Genomic DNA, 17,819 nt, shown 5'->3' with positions numbered 1-17,819 from the left:
AGTAAAATTCTGTTGTGGCAAAAGCTGGTGTTGGGGTTGCTTTCCTCGTTCGTGACTTCACTGTATCCTGGGGAGCCCACCCCGGTACACAGCTTACACATACACTAGAGAAAAGACCTGGGAATGATGTGACGGTGATATTAGCTCTCCATATTGGATGCCTCCCCACTCCTAGTCCTGGTTTCTATTGAAAGTGGAAATGGAATCTTTTTACTAAAGTAGGGATCAACGGAGAGATGACAGGTCCCCGTCTGTTCCGCTGCTGCAGAGCGGACACAGACACAGCCCGCTGTCCTCTATGGGCGGTTGGATGGAAACGGACCTCCTGTCCATTTCCATCTGACTGCCATCCCATCCGACAGATGGAAGGGGAATGGATCGCCATCCGTCTCTTTAAGGTGGATCGGATTGGATGTTGGCAGGTTTAAATGGACACGTCTGTTTACACCCGCCACTCCATAGAGGAGAGGAGAGGTCTGCCTGATCAGGTCTGACGGACATGTAGACCCAGGGGCAGACTGACAACTCATGGGGCCCCCCGGGCAATAGAGGATCATGGGGCCCCTGTGTCCTCGCCCACACTCAAAAAATCCTATGAAAAAGCCAATGAAAGGTACCAGGGGCATCTCATGGGGCCCCCTACTGACCACGGGCCCTCGGGCAGTGCCCAAGTCCTCAAATGGTCAGTCCGCCCCTGGGTGGAATGTCCCTGTGAAAGGGGCCATAAGTACTGTGTTGTCCTGAGCAGGGGTGGACTGACAACTCATGGGGCCCCCGGGCAATAGAGGATCATGGGGCCCCTGTGTCCTTACCCACACTCAAAAAAGCCTATGAAAAAGGTACCAGGGGCATCTCATGGGGCCCCCTACTGACCACGGGCCCTCGGGCAGTGCCCAAGTGCTCGAATGGTCAGTCCGCCCCTGGGTGGACCCGATTGGAATGTCCATGTGAAAGGAGCCATAAGTACTGTGTTGTCCTGAGCAGGGGCGTACTGACAACTCATGGGGCCCCTGGGTAATAGGGGATCATGGGGCCCCTGTGTCCTTGCCCAAACTCAAAAAAGCCTATGAAAAAGGTACCAGGGGCATCTCATGGGGCCTCCTACTGACCCCGGGCCTAGTTTCCAAATGGTCAGTCTGCACATGGTCCTGAGTTGTCCAATCTCTAAGCAAATAAGATAAAGGAAATCAGGTCACTAAATAATAGCTGAAGATCATTTAAAATCACCCAGAACATGTTTTGGGATTTCTAGAATTGATGTGTATTTCAAAGCTCAAACCTAAAATGATCTTACCTGCTACCACTACCTGGGTGCCGTGTGCAGATGATTCTCTGCTTTCCCTTGTTCTCATCTTCACCTCACAGCAGTATTGCCGGCTGTCATCACCTGTAACTTTCTTGATGTGTAAGAAGAAGCCGTCCTCAGATTTCTGCACCGTCCATCGTCCATTCTTATGTCTCGTATTTTCTATTTTCCATTTTAAAAATTCAGGATTGTCAGAACACAGGTCGCTTGTTCCTCGCTTCCAGATGATCTCATCAACAAAATCAGGTGATTTATAATGAACAACACACGGTATAGAGATATCTTCTCCCATCACAGCAGGGACCACATCCGGCTGTTCTACGAAGTACTGGCCTTTAAATAAAAGGAAAAAATAAACAACAAAATCATCCATTACAGCGAAATGCCAGGAAAACATAAAAGATGTAAATGAATTGTAGCTCTCTATATATTAATGCATGGTAAGAAGTATTTATTTTTTTAGATGCAACAATGTAAGGGTGCACTTAAAGTGTTACCAAACCCACAACAGTACAATCAGTCTGTATATGACGTAAAGCATGCTTGTTATACTCACTGTGGGACCTGAGGGGTTAATCCTCTGCATTGTGTAAAAATGCTGTTTGATCCTGTCTTCTCTGATCCTCCCCTTCTTCCAGTGTCCTCCCCTTATCTCCTGATAAGACATATCATGTGGAGTCATTCTGCACATGCTCAGTTTGGAGGCTAGAGAGGTTTTTTTTTTGTCTTGGGAGAGTGCATGTGATCAACACAGAGCCAATCAGCACTGTCCAGACAGAGGTCAGGGGTTCTGCATCCTCCTAGAGCAGAATGAAAACTCCTCCTACAAGCTTTAACCAGTACTCAGCTGGACACTGATAGAAGTCACAAGACTGCTATATACTGCTGATGAGAAAAGATATTTAGCAGTTTATAGTTACTAAAATAATTGCATTTCCATGTTGTGTGTACTGTGGGAGACTGGATATAGTGAATGCAGGATCCGGGGAGACCAGATATAGTGAATGCAGGATCCGGGGAGAGCAGATATAGTGAATGCAGGGTCCGGAGAGACTGGATATAATGAATGCAGGATCCGGGGAGAGCAGATATAGTGAATGCAGGGTCCGGGGAGAGCGGATATAGTGAATGCAGGGTCCGGGGAGAGCGGATATAGTGAATGCAGGGTCCGGGGAGACTGGATATAGTGAATGCAGGGTCCGGGGAGAGCGGATATAGTGAATGCAGGGTCCGGGGAGACTGGATATAGTGAATGCAGGGTCCGGGGAGACCGGATATAGTGAATGCAGGGTCCGGGGAGACTGGATATAGTGAATGCAGGGTCCGGGGAGAGCGGATATAGTGAATGCAGGGTCCGGGGAGACCAGATATAGTGAATGCGGGGTCCGGGGAGAGCGGATATAGTGAATGCAGGGTCCGGGGAGAGCGGATATAGTGAATGCAGGGTCCGGGGAGACCGGGTATAGTGAATGCAGGGTCTGGGGAGAGCGGATACAGTGAATGCAGGGTCCGGGGAGAGTGGATATAGTGAATGCAGGGTCCGAGGAGAGTGGATATAGTGAATGCAGGGTACGGGGAGAGCAGATATAGTGGATGCAGGGTCCAGGGAGAGTGAATATAGTGAATGCAGGGTCCAGGGAGAGCGGATATAGTGAATGCAGGGTCCAGGGAGAGCGGATATAGTGAATGCAGGGTCCAGGGAGAGCGGATATAGTGAATGCAGGGTCCAGGGAGAGCGGATATAGTGAATGCAGGGTCCGGGGAGAGCGGATATAGTGAATGCAGGGTCCAGGGAGAGCGGATATAGTGAATGCAGGGTCCGGGGAGAGCGGATATAGTGAATGCAGGGTCCAGGGAGAGCGGATATAGTGAATGCAGGGTCCAGGAGAGCGGATATAGTGAATGAAGGGTCCAGGGAGAGCGGATATAGTGAATGCAGGGTCCGGGGAGACCGGATATAGTGAATGCAGGGTTCGGGGTTTAGAAACACTTTAGACTGGCAGCTTTAACTGAGCCCAGGTACATTTGTATAGTGTGAATATTCAGAGAGTGGTTAGGCATGCCGTGTCTGGAACCACTTGGAAGAGGTGGTCCCAAGCACGGTTCACTTGTGGTCCTGTTTCCCATCTCTGAACCATACCAAGAGGAGGAGTCAATCTCTTCTGGTGAGTGTCAAAGCAAGTTGGGATTGGCTGGCTCAGGCTCTCAGCACAACACTGAGAGGCTGAGCCAGGTGCGAGTCCAGACTCTAGGTGGATCCCAACTTTGCAGTCAGGGTCTTTCCCCAATTTGGACAGGTTGAATGACGTCAGCCAATAGCGGACTCCAGCCTGCTGTCAGCTATAAACGGGTCACAGGAGTGCAGAACGAACTTTAGCTGTACTTCCCCTTTAATTATAGGGTAAATAGCGCTGCAACTCCTGGGGGGGGGGGGGTGTTCATTCAGTTTTTCAAGGTGTGGAGGACACCATGTGGGAGCAGCTGGGTACACTTGGTAAGTGTTGTATGTTTTCTAGTTTTACACGTGCCTTTAACATCGGGAGAGTACAGTGCTGGGGAGGACACAAAGCCTTCCCACCATTGGACACCTAATCTCCAAGGTAAATGTGGACGTGGCCCAGTGGATATGGGAGTCTTCAATGGAATTATCAGAAACTGAGAGCCTACTTTAAAGGTGATACAAGATATCTGGCCTTCCTCCTACATGAATGAGCAAGGGATATTTGATACACCTTATTACGTATGAAAAACAGATTGAATAGTAAAAATAAAAACACCCACATTGTGAAAAAAATGCCCTTATAAAAAAAATAAAAAATAAAAGTCCAAATCCAATGACACCCATGTTATCAACCTGCAGACAGGATGACCTGCACCATAATGTCCAGAACAGACATCATGCTGGAATGTAGCCATAGTACCAGGGAACCTGGGGGACAACAAAGACCAAATATGGGAATGAGCTTGGTTTCGGGCTAGGGTTCACTCTGAACCCAAGTTTGTCTGAACCCCAAAATTAGCTGTCTTTGCTAGACCAACGAGTCTGTCCTCCTCCTGCAGGGTGATACTTACATAAGGGGGCTATGAGTCTGTCCTCCTCCTGCAGGACGATACAGACAGAAGAGGGCTATGTCCTCCTCCTACAGGGTGATACAGACAGAAGGGGGCTATGGGTCTGTCCTCCTCCTGCAGGGTGATACAGACAAGAGATCTATGAGTCTGTCCTCCTCCTGCAGGGTGATACAGACAAGAGATCTATGAGTCTGTCCTCCTCCTGCAGGGTGATACAGACAAGAGATCTATGAGTCTGTCCTCCTCCTGCAGGGTGATACAGACAAGAGATCTATGAGTCTGTCCTCCTCCTGCAGGGTGATACAGACAAGAGATCTATGAGTCTGTCCTCCTCCTGCAGGGTGATACAGACAAGAGATCTATGAGTCTGTCCTCCTCCTGCAGGGTGATACAGACAGAAAGGGGCTATGAGTCTGTCCTCCTCCTGCAGGGCGATACAGACAGAAGGGGGCTATGAGTCTGTCCTCCTCCTGCAGGGTGATACAGACAGAAGGGGCTATGAGTCTGTCCTCCTCCTGCAGGGTGATACAGACAGAAGGGGCTATGAGTCTGTCCTCCTCCTGCAGGGTGATACAGACAGAAGGGGGGCTATGAGTCTGTCCTCCTCCTGCAGGGTGATACAGACAGAAGGGGGCTATGAGTCTGTCCTCCTCCTGCAGAGTGATACAGACAGAAGGGGGCTATGAGTCTGTCCTCCTCCTGCAGGGTGATACAGACAGAAGGGGGCTATGAGTCTGTCCTCCTCCTGCAGGGTGATACAGACAGAAGGGGGCTATGAGTCTGTCCTCCTCCTGCAGGGTGATACAGACAGAAGGGGGCTATGAGTCTGTCCTCCTCCTGCAGGGCGATACAGACAGAAGGGAGTTATGAGTCTGTCCTCCTCCTGCAGGGTGATACAGACAGAAGGGGGCTTTGAGTCTGTCCTCCTGCAGGATGACGTATATAAAATATACTTAATTTAACATTTTACCTTTGAATCTTATGTAGGTTCCATGTGTGTTCTGCCATGATTCATTTAGTTTCCCGTCATAGAGAAGTGAGATCCTACAGCAGAACATGGGTCCATCCTCTTCCTTCAGATTCTGGATTCTGATTGTCACTGTTCTCTCCAGCTGAGGGTTTCCCTCCATGCTGATCCGTCCTGTATAGTCTCTATGTGTCCATTTCTCCGTGTGATTGTAAATAAATGCATTACTTCCACATTTACCTCCTTTTCCTTGTCTCCAGTACACTCTCACCTCAGCTGGTTTATCATCCTTCGGATAAGAGAAGTGACAGGGGATGGTCACCGATCCCCCCTTATCTACCATTATGGAGTCAAGCTGCTCTGTACAGTACGGATCATCTGGTTTCCCATAGACATCTCCTAAGGAGGAATCAATCATATTCATATGTCACTTTTATATCATAGTTAGTCTGGCTGAAAAAAGACAAAAGTCCATCCATATCGCCATTTGACAACATTTTTCATATATTTTCCTTTATGATGTTCTGAATTATCCACTTCACACTTAAAGTTTTCTAGTCACTCTTTGGCCACCTTTCATTTTTTTGTCATTTCCTTATGCTACTTTTTATCGCCATTGGCAGTGTTTTTGGTTCTCTTATATATTATTTTTATGTTACTTATCCACTGATATTTGATGTTTTTGCATTCACTTTTTGACCACTTTTTTTTTCTCCTTATTGCCACTTGTTACACATATTGTGGATTCACTGCTGCGAATATTATTGTGCACACTAGTTACATGGTTTATGTGATTGTTCACTCATGTTCTGTTTTATGTGATTGTTCACTCGTGTTCTGTTTTGTGTGATTGTTCACTCGTGTTCTGTTTTATGTGGATTGTTCACTCGTGTTCTGTTTTATGTGGATTGTTCACTCGTGTTCTGTTTTATGTGGATTGTTCACTCGTGTTCTGTTTTGTGTGATTGTTCACTCGTGTTCTGTTTTGTGTGATTGTTCACTCGTGTTCTGTTTTGTGTGATTGTTCACTCGTGTTCTGTTTTGTGCGATTGTTCACTCGTGTTCTGTTTTGTGCGATTGTTCACTCGTGTTCTGTTTTATGCGATTGTTCACTCGTGTTCTGGTTTATGCGATTGTTCACTCGTGTTCTGTTTTATGCGATTGTTCACTCGTGTTCTGTTTTATGCGATTGTTCACTCGTGTTCTGTTTTATGCGATTGTTCACTCCTGTTCTGTTTTATGTGGATTGTTCACTCATGTTCTGTTTTATGTGGATTGTTCACTCATGTTCTGTTTTGTGTGATTGTTCACTCATGTTCTGTTTTATGTGGTTGTTCACTCATGTTCTGTTTTGTGTGATTGTTCACTCATGTTCTGTTTTGTGTGATTGTTCACTCATGTTCTGTTTTATGTGGTTGTTCACTCATGTTCTGGTTTATGTGATTGTTCACTCATGTTCTGTTTTATGTGGATTGTTCACTCATGTTCTGTTTTATGTGGATTGTTCACTCATGTTCTGTTTTGTGTGATTGTTCACTCATGTTCTGTTTTGTGTGATTGTTCACTCATGTTCTGTTTTGTGTGATTGTTCACTCATGTTCTGTTTTATGTGGATTGTTCACTCATGTTCTGTTTTATGTGATTGTTCACTCATGTTCTGTTTTGTGTGATTGTTCACTCATGTTCTGTTTTATGTGATTGTTCACTCATTCGTTCATCAGTAGTTTTATGTGTCATTGGTTATTGAGGTTCATTCATTCTTAGGGCACGTAGCGCAGCGCCATTTTTTCACCCACAATCATATTTTTTTCTCTGTAGTGTATTACTGTAACAATACTACAGGAAAACCTTTCATTTTTGTATTTATTTTTTTGTTTTCATAGTATAAATAATGTGAATTATTTTAATATAAAGTAAATAAAACAATAGAAACACACATCCAGTATACCAAACCTCATGAACCAAAACCAGTGAATCTGAGTGAAGGTGATAACAGCGAAAAAACTACCTAAGTCAATGAATAACTATTGACAGGCAGGAGGATATGGCTGAGAAGCACGGACAATTTCAAAGACAGGGTCGTGCACAAGAGATCAGGCAGACGAAGCAAGGTGCAATCCAGGACAGGGAGAGGGTACACAGGAACAGGAACAAGCAAGCAGGCGGAGGATCAGGAACAAGCAAGCAGGCGGAGGATCAGGAACAGGAACAAGCAAGCAGGCGGAGGAACAGGAACAAGCAAGCAGGTGGAGGATCAGGAACAGGAACAAGCAAGCAGGTGGAGGATCAGGAACAGGAGCATGCAAGTGGGTGGAGGTTCAGGAACAGGATCAAGCAAGCAGGTGGAGGATCAGGAACAGGAACAAGCATGCAGGCGGAGGATCAGGAACAAGCAAGCAGGTGGAGGAACAGGAACAAGCAAGCAGGCGGAGGATCAGGAACAGGAACAAGCAAGCAGGCGGAGGATCAGGAACAGGAACAAGCAAGCAGGTGGAGGAACAGGATCAAGCAAGCAGGCGGAGGAACAGGAACAGGATCAAACAAGCAGGCGGAGGAACAGGAACAAGCAAGCAGGCAGGAAGATCAGGAACAGGAACAAGCATGCAGGCGGAGGATCAGAAACAGGAACAAGCAAGCAGGCGGAGGATCAGGAACAAGCAAGCAGGCGGAGGATCAGGAACAGGAACAAGCAAGCAGGTGGAGGATCAGGAACAGGAACATGCAAGTGGGCGGAGGTTCAGGTACAGGATCAAGCAAGCAGGCGGAGGATCAGGAACAGGAACAAGCATGCAGGCAGAGGATCAGGAACAGGAACAAGCAAGCAGGCGGAGGAACAGGAACAAGCAAGCAGGGGAGGATCGGGAACAGGAACAAGCAAGCAGGTGGAGGTTCAGGAACAGGATCAAGCAAGCACGTGGAGGATCAGGAACAGGAACAAGCATGCAGGCTGACGATCAGGAACAAGCAAGCAGGCGAGGGAACAGGAACAAGCAAGCAGGCGGAGGATCAGGAACAGGAACAAGCAAGCAGGTGGAGGTTCAGGAACAGGATCAAGCAAGCAGGTGGAGGATCAGGAACAGGAACAAGCATGCAGGCGGAGGATCAGGAACAGGAACAAGCAAGCAGGCAGAGGAACAGGAACAAGCAAGCAGGCGGAGGATCAGGAACAGGAACAAGCAAGCAGGCGGAGGATCAGGAACAGGAACAAGCATGCAGGCAGAGGATCAGGAACAAGGAAGCAGGCGGAGGATCAGGAACAGGATCAAGCAAGCAGGCGGAGGAACAAGAACAGGATCAAACAAGCAGGCGGAGGAACAGGAACAAGAAAGCAGGCGGAGGATCAGGAACAGGAACAAGAAAGCAGGCAGAGGATCAGGAACAGGAACAAGAAAGCAGGCGGAGGATCGGGAACAGGAACAAGCAAGCAGGCGGAGGATCGGGAACAGGAACAAGCAAGCAGGGGGAGGATCAGAAACAGGAACAAGCAAGCAGGTGGAGGATCGGGGACAGAAACAAGCAAGCAGGGGGAGGATTGGGAACAGGAACAAGCAAGCCGGTGGAGGATCAGGAACAGGAACAAGCAAGTAAGCGTAGGATCAGGAACAAGAACAAGCAAGCGGAGGATCAGGAACAGGAACAAGCAAGCAGGCGGAGGATCAGGAACAAGCAAGCAGGCGGAGGATCAGGAACAAGCAAGCAGGTAGAGGAACAGGAACAAGCAAGCAGGTGGAGGATCAGGAACAGGAACAAGCAAGCAGGCGGAGGATCAGGAACAGGAACAAGCAAGCAGGCGGAGGATCAGGAACAAGAACAAGCAAGCAGGAGGAGGATCAGGAACAAGCAAGCAGGTGGAGGATCAGGAACAGGAACAAGCAAGCAGGAGGAGCATCAGGAACAGGAGCAGAGTACAGGAACAGAGTACAGGTACAAGGATTAGGGGCACATGGGAAAAACAGCAAGGCAAGGGAGAGTAGCACAGGATTAGCTAAATATCCTCCCAGCAATCCACGTCAGGTGATGACTAATTAGTAAGAGCTGCTGGCTACTGAAAGACACCTGCTGGTGGACACCGGAACTACAACCTAAGTTCTGGGAGCCACAGTGCCACCGGCAGCTGAACCCATTCCTACCAACTTTTTTTTTTGTAATTAATTTTTTATTGATTTTCAAACATTTACAACAGACAGGGCTGCATCGAAATATGGTGTGTCCAACACAAAACAATGGGAGAGAAAAAAACAAAAGAGCAAGCTGATGGATGAGAGGCACATCGATACTTACAATGTCAATACATAACAGTGAACCTTTCATTGTTAGAAACATTATTCCTTAATTCATTTAAATCATTTGTAAATGGCTTAGAGCTTGGCAAAAATATCTATTTTTCAGATTCATGTATTTAAAACATAAACAGGGGCGGACTGACAACTCATGGGGCCCCTGGGCAATAGGCGATCATGGGGCCCCTGTGTCCTTGCCCAAACTAATTAATATTAGATTTGATCAAACATAGTCATCATGGTTTCTTCTCAGCCCCCCCAATATTTTAATCTGTGTGACCAGAGGTGCCCCATGTCTAATAGGCTCCTAGAAATGCTCCTGGTGGCAACACAGTGGATAAGTGGTTAGCACTCCCGCCTAGCAGTACTAGCGTCGTTGGCAGGGCAGACTGACAACTCATGGGGCCCCCGGGCAATAGGGGATCATGGGGCCCCTGTGTCCTTGCCCAAACTCAAAAAAGCCTATGAAAAAGGTACCAGGGGCATCTCATGGGGCCCCTACTGACCCCGGGCCCTCGTGCAGTGCCCCGAGTTTCCAAATGGTCAGTCTGCCCTTGGTCGTCTGTTCAAATCCCAACCATGGCACCACCTGCCTGGAGTTTGCATGTTCTCCCTGTGCCTGCATGGGTTTCCTCTGGGTACTCCGGTTTCTTCCCACACTCCAAAGACATGCTGGTAGGTGAATTGGCTCCTGTCTAAATTGGCCCTAGTATGTGTATGTATGAATGTGAGTTAGGGAACTTAGATTGTACGCCCCTTGAGGGTTAGGGACCTTAGATTGTACCCCCCTTGAGGGTTAGGGACCTTAGATTGTACGCCCCTTGAGGGTTAGGGACCTTAGATTGTACACCCCTTGAGGGTTAGGGACCTTAGATTGTACGCCCCTTGAGGGTTAGGGACCTTAGATTGTACACCCATTGAGGGCTAGGGACCTTAGATTGTACGCCCCTTGAGAGTTAGGGACCTTAGATTGTACACCCCTTGAGGGTTAGGGACCTTAGATTGTACGCCCATTGAGGGTTAGGGACCTTAGATTGTACGCCCCTTGAGAGTTAGGGACCTTAGATTGTACGCCCCTTGAGGGTTAGGGACCTTAGATTGTACGCCCCTTGAGGGTTAGGGACCTTAGATTGTACGTCCCTTGAGGGTTAGGGACCTTAGATTGTACGCCCCTTGAGGGTTAGGGACCTTAGATTGTACGCCCCTTGAGGGTTAGGGACCTTAGATTGTACTCCCCTTGAGGGTTAGGGACCTTAGATTGTACGCCCCTTGAGGGTTAGGGACCTTAGATTGTACGTCCCTTGAGGGTTAGGGACCTTAGATTGTATGCCCCTTGAGGGTTAGGGACCTTAGATTGTACACCCCTTGAGGGTCAGGGACCTTAGATTGTACACCCCCTGAGGGTCAGGGACCTTAGATTGTACGCCCCTTGAGGGTCAGGGACCTTAGATTGTACACCCCTTGAGGGTCAGGGACCTTAGATTGTACACCCCTTGAGGGTTAGGGACCTTAGATTGTACGCCCCTTGACGGTTAGGGACCTTAGATTGTACGCCCCTTGAGGGTTAGGGACCTTAGATTGTACACCCCTTGAGGGTTAGGGACCTTAGATTGTACACCCCTTGAGGGTTAGGGACCTTAGATTGTACGCCCCTTGAGGGTTAGGGACCTTAGATTGTACACCCCTTGAAGGTTAGGGACCTTAGATTGTACACCCCTTGAAGGTTAGGGACCTTAGATTGTATGCCCCTTGAGGGTTAGGGACTGAAGTGAATGTACAATATATATGTAAAGTGCTGTGTAAATTGATGGCGCTATATAAGTACCTGAAATAAATAAATAAATAATGTGTGGTCTGCTAACCCCGTGCAGTGCTAATAATATAACATGGTGCATGTTGACCAATTCCATCTAGAAATCCTTCTTCCTGTTTTTGACTGACCTTTTAAAAAACCTCAGACCTCAGAAACCTTTCTCACAGGAAGACCAGAAAGTACAGTGTCAGAAGATCTATCAGAGAAATGATATTTTATCTTCTCTGCAGCTCAACCTATATTGGTTTTAAACCTAAGAGGCAAAAGAAAAAAAAAATCCAGAGAAACTGTCAGGTCTCCGTTCGAGCAAGATACAATCTCATTCCCAACTGAGATAGTTTGTTTTTTGCAGACAAAGCTATTTTACAGAGCTCTTCTTGTTGAACTATGGATCTGTCCCCACATGAAGTCTAGGAGAGATTCCTCTGATTGTCATGCATATCGAACAGGTGCGGACTGACCATTTGGAAACTCGGGCACTGCCCGAGGGCCCGGGGTCAGTAGGGGGCCCCATGAGATGCCCCTGGTACCTTTTTCATAGGCTTTTTGAGTTTGGGCGAGGACACAGGGGCCCCATGATCCCCTATTGCCCCGGGGGCCCCATGAGTTGTCAGTCCGCCCCTGATATCGAATCTATTTGACAAGTACAGAATTAAGAAAAGCAAGGATACCTGGCAACTATGGGTTTCTGTCCTTTTCACTGCACCTGGAGCAAATGAACAATATTTACCAGCCTTTCCAGCAGCGGTGTATTTAGCTTTTGTGCTGCCCTAGGCAACACAAAAATCGGTGACCCCCCCTTCCTGCAGAGAGAGCCTGATATTGACCAACACCCCTGCCCCCCACCCAAGAGAGCCTTCCACTACCACTGTCCCTTCCATACACCAGCCACCATTGCCCATGGCGAGAGAGAGAAAGACACTCACCTTCACTGCTCCGGACATCTCCAGGAACGAAAGTCGGGCTGTGCATACACCGTCATGAAACCTGCAGCCTCTCTCGGAAACCAACAGGTCCCCATGCTGTGTGTGTCCCTTTTTTTGTCCCTTCTTCCGAGGGGCACTGCTGCCCCCCCCCCCCTGAAAAATGTCGCCCTAGGCAAATGCCTTGTTTGCCTTGTGGTAAATACACCCCTGCTTTCCAGGCCCCATAAATGTAAACTGTGAAGACATCTTGCATATAGACTCAACATCTTACAATAGACTCCTATTGGATTCAACAAACTAGCATTCTGGCCATTCAGTAAGTACCATTGTTCAGCTCTGGGAGGGTAAACAGACATCTCTCATGAAAAAGAGCTCTGGGAGGTAAACCGATGAATCGTTGAACTACATATACAGTGGGGCAAAAAAGTATTTAGTCAGCCACCAATTGTGCAAGTTCTCCCACTTAAAAAGATGAGAGAGGTCTGTAATTGGCACCATAGGTAGACCTCAACTATGAGAGACAAAATGAGAAAACAAATCCAGACAATCACATTGGCTGATTTGGAAAGAATTTATTTGCAAATTATGGTGGAAAATAAGTATTTGGTCACCTACAAACAAGTAAGATTTCTGGCTCTCACAGACCTGTACCTTCTTCTTTAAGAGGCTCCTCTGTCCTGCACTCATTACCTGTATCAATGGCACCTGTTTGAACTTGTTATCAGTATAAAAGACACCTGTCCACAACCTCAAACAGTCACACTCCAAACTCCACTATGGTGAAGACCAAAGAGCTGTCGAAGGTCACCAGAAACAAAATTGTAGACCTGCACCAGACTGGGAAGACTGAATCTGCAATAGGCAAGCAGCTTGGTGTGAACAAATCAACTGTGGGAGCAATAATTAGAAAAATGGAAGACATACAAGACCACTGATAATCTCCCTCGATCTGGGGCTCCATGCAAGATCTCACCCTGTGGGGTCAAAATGATCACAAGAACGGTGAGCAAAAATCCCAGGACCACACAGGGGGACCTAGTGAATGACCTGCAGAGAGCTGGGACCAACGTAACAAAGGCTACCATCAGTAACACACTACGCCGCCAGGGAATCAGATCCTGCAGTGACAGACGTGTCCCCCTGCTTAAGCCAGTACATGTCCGGGCCCGTCTGAAGTTTGCTAGAGAGCATTTGGATGATCCAGAAGAGGATTGGGAGAATGTCATATGGTCAGATGAAACCAAAATAGAACTGTTTGGTAGAAACACAACTCGTCGTGTTTGGAGGAGATAAAATGCTGAGCTGCATCCAAAGAACACCATCCCTACTGTGCAGCATGGGGGTAGCAACATCATGTTTTGGGGCTGTTTCTCCGCAAAGCGACCAGGACAACTGATCCATGTACAGGACAGAATGAATGGGGCCATGTATCGTGAGATTTTTTGAGTGCAAACCTCCTTCCATCAGCAAGGGCATTGAAGATGAAACATGGCTGGGTCTTCCAACATGACAATGATCCCAAACATACCGCCCAGGCAACGAAGGAGTGGCTTCGTAAGAAGCATTTCAAGGTCCTGGAGTGGCCTAGCCAGTCTCCAGATCTCAGTCCCATAGAAAACCTTTGGAGGGAGTTGAAAGTCTGTGTTGCCCAGCGACAGCCCCAAAACATCACTTCTCTAGAGGAGATCTGCATGGAGGATGGGCCAACATACCAGCAACAGTGTGTGCCAACCTTGTGAAGACTTACAGGAAACGTTTGACCTCTGTCATTGCCAACAAAGGATATATAACAAAGTATTGACATGAACTTTTGATATTGACCAAATACTTATTTTCCACCATAATTTGCAAATACATTCTTTCCAAATCAGCCAATGTGATTGTCTGGATTTTTTTTCTCATTTTGTCTCTCATAGTTGAGGTCTACCTATGATGCCAATTACAGGCCTCTCTCATCTTTGTAAGTGGGAGAACTTGCACAATTGGTGGCTGACTAAATACTTTTTTGCCCCACTGTATGTTTAAAACTAGAGATGAGCGAATTATTCAAAAATTCGATTCGGCTGATTTGCCGAATTCGCGGAATAAATTCGATTCGAGGCGAATATATTCGCTGCAAATTTAACGTGTAAAAAGGGTGTTTCTAGGCTTCAGAGAGCCTTTATATTAGTGCAGAACACTGTACCTTTAAATTAAATGCCCTTGGAGTCTGCTGGGGAAGAGAAATAATACTGTCAGTCAGTATGACATGCAGATGAGTGCCGTCGATCTTAGAATCACCGCACACTTCACTCATTTGGGCAGTCACGGGGCCAAAACCAGAGTGTGGAGCCACAGTGTGGCGGTGGAGGCAGCAGCAATGGGAGGCCATACAGCACCCTATGACAAAATGGAACCCACCAGCAGTGTGAGGAGACCTGAAAGTGGCACATGGCAGAGTGTGGCGATGGAGACAGCAGCAATGGGTGGCCGTACAGGGACCCATGACACACTCTGGACCTGGCAGCAGCATGAGGAGGCGGTACAGGGGCCCATGACAGATTACGGGCCTGGCAGCAGCATGAGGAGTCGGTACGGGGGCCCATGGCAGATTACGGGCCTGGCAGCAGCAATGGGAGGCCATACAGCACCCTATGACAAAATGAAACCCACCAGCAGTGTGAGGAGACCTGAAAGTGGCACATGGCAGAGTGTGGCGATGGAAACAGCAGCAATGGGAGGCCGTACAGGGACCCATGACACACTCTGGACCTGGCAGCAGCATGAGGAGGTGGTACAGGGGCCCATGACAGATTACGGGCCTGGCAGCAGCATGAGGAGTCGGTACGGGGGCCCATGGCAGATTACGGGCCTGGCAGCAGCAATGGAAGGCCATACAGCACCCTATGACAAAATGGAACCCACCAGCAGTGTGAGGAGACCTGAAAGTGGCACATGGCAGAGTGTGGCGATGGAGACAGCAGCAATGGGTGGCCGTACAGGGACCCATGACACACTCTGGACCTGGCAGCAGCATGAGGAGGCGGTACAGGGGCCCATGACAGATTACGGGCCTGGCAGCAGCATGAGGAGTCGGTACGGGGGCCCATGGCAGATTACGGGCCTGGCAGCAGCAATGGGAGGCCATACAGCACCCTATGACAAAATGGAACCCACCAGCAGTGTGAGGAGACCTGAAAGTGGCACATGGCAGAGTGTGGCGATGGAAACAGCAGCAATGGGAGGCCGTACAGGGACCCATGACACACTCTGGACCTGGCAGCAGCATGAGGAGGCGGTACAGTCGTCGACTATCAAGAGTCCAATGGCAGAGTGGCGGAGCAGAAGCAGCTTCAATTGAAGGCCATACACAGGCCTAGGTTTAAAAGTCCCTCACAGTTAATTCCAATAACGAACTCTACTCCTCCGTGCAATCTACTTACGAGACCCTGGGCAGGTCTGGGTCCAATTTGTGGTAGAGACTGGTTTTGTTCAGCCATGCTTGAGCGAGTAATAACAGGTCTGTGCTGCCCTTTGGTGTCTGGCTTAATGCGCACAACACTGAACGTCCCAGCGTTTGTCAACGATTTGCCGTTAAGTGATGCAAACCCGCTGAACCACGTTCATGAGGAGTCGGTACAGGGGGCCATGAATCAGTATGGACCTGGCAGCAGCGTGAGCAGACGACAGAGGCACATGGCGCAGGGTGGCGGTGTAGGCAGCATTATTCTGAAGCCATACACAGGCCTAGGTTAAAAAGCAGAAGCCGTCAGCAGCGTGAGCAGACCACAGAGACACATGGCGCAGGGTGGCGGTGGATGCAGCAGTATTCGGAAGCCAAACACAGGCCTCGGTTAAAAAGCGGAAGCCGTCAGCAGCGTGAGCAGACGACAGAGGCACATGGCGCAGGGTGGCGGTGGAGGCAGCAGCAATGGAAGGCCATACAGCACCCTATCACAAAATGGAACCCACCAACAGTGTAAGGAGACCTGAAAGTGGCACATGGCAGAGTCTTGCAATGAAGTCAGCAGCAATGGGAGGCCGTACAGGGATTCATGACACACTCTGGACCTGGCAGCAGCAAGAGGAGGTGGTACAGGGGCCCATGGCAGAGTGGCGAAGTGTAAGCAGCTTAAATTGAAGGCCATACAGAGGCCTATGTTAAAAATAATAACATGTTTGGGGCATGATTCATGGCGGATTTAGCCAGTTGTGTCAGGAACTGGTGGTTTGAAATCCAGACTAATCCACGCCTGATTCATTTTCACAAACGTGAGTCTCTCCACACTTTGGGTGGACAGTCGTGTCCTCCGCGGAGTTACAATACCTCCTGCCGCACTAAACACGCGCTCCGATGCCACGCTACTGGCCGGGCATGACAGCCTTTCAAGGGCAAATTCAGCTAGTTGGGGCCAAAGGTCAAGTTTCGTTGCCCAGTAGTCAAGGGGATTGTCTACCTCGGTTGGCAGGGTGCTGTCCAAGTAGGCCCAAGCCTGTTGTTTGAGGTCCTGCTCCAGGTCCACCTGATGCTGCTGCTGCTGCGGCTGGTTAGTAGTTTCCTCACTGCGCTGGTGAAGAAAGCTACTCATCATCGACTGCAGACTGAGGCAGCCGCTGCTGGTGGAGCTGCCACTGCTCCTACCACCCCACCCCTCCCCTGCTGCCATGGCAGCGGAATGCGAGCGCACAGGGCCCACAGTGTCTGAGGATGGACGTTGGCGCAGAAAGGCAGAGACCAACTGACTACATAGGTGGTTTTTATAGTACTTTATTTTGGCCTCCCTCTCAGCAGGTGTGAAAAAGGCCACCATTTTTGAACGGTAGCGAGGGTCCAACAAGGTGGACAGCCAAAAGTCATCCCTCTGTCTGATGGTTATTATTCAGCTGTCGCTACGCAAGCAACCGAGCATGCTATGGGCCATTTGTGCCAAGGAATGCGAGGGACTCCCTGCCTCCATCTCCACAGCATACTGCCACGGTGCGTCTGGGTCCTCTGTCTCCTCCTCCTTCTCCTCTACCAGATGCTCCTGCTCCTCCACTCCTGTCCGCTGAGTGGAAAAACCACCCATTTCACTCAATAATTCCTGAGCACCAATGTCCTCCTCTACCTCCTCCTCTTCTTCCTGTCCTGCCCCCACAGGGGTCATGTGGCATTGAGATCTGTGCGCCACGTCTACTGCACCCTGACCAGCCATTGTTAACAGCATTTGTTCCAGGACGTGCAACAGAGGAATGACGTCGTTCATCCCATAGTCCTGCCGACTCACGAATAGCGTGGCCTCCTCAAAGGGCCTCAGCAAGCGGCAGGTGTCACGCATGAGCTGCCAATGGCTGACATCTAAGTTACACAGGAGAGTACCTTTATCCGCTTGTAACATCAGGAAATCGGTGATGGCCTGTCGCTGTTCGTAAAGGCGGTCTAACATATGTAGGGTTGAATTCCACCTTGTTGCAACGTCGCAGATCAGGCGATGCT

General features: G+C 48.8%; 1 protein-coding gene across 1 annotated transcript in view; it reads right to left on the bottom strand.

Moving 5' to 3' along the window:
* The window catches only part of LOC149436684 (uncharacterized), a 57,303-nt gene that overhangs the window by 23,679 nt on the left and 15,805 nt on the right, over positions 1 to 17,819 (bottom strand). Inside the window, exons 2-3 of the mRNA XM_089661590.1 lie at positions 5,349 to 5,744; positions 1,295 to 1,639 (exon numbers count right to left, since the gene is read on the bottom strand). Coding sequence (XP_089517716.1) covers positions 1,295 to 1,639; positions 5,349 to 5,744 — 741 coding nt within the window. The remainder of the gene's footprint in view (positions 1 to 1,294; positions 1,640 to 5,348; positions 5,745 to 17,819) is intronic.

This window comes from Staurois parvus, unplaced genomic scaffold, assembly GCF_062004578.1.
Source record: "Staurois parvus isolate SC_StPar_1 unplaced genomic scaffold, SC_StPar_1.0 ptg001352l, whole genome shotgun sequence".
Classification (NCBI taxonomy): Eukaryota; Metazoa; Chordata; class Amphibia; order Anura; family Ranidae; genus Staurois; species Staurois parvus.
The sequence above is the reverse complement of the archived record's forward strand: the minus strand, read 5'-3'. Positions and strand labels throughout refer to the sequence as shown.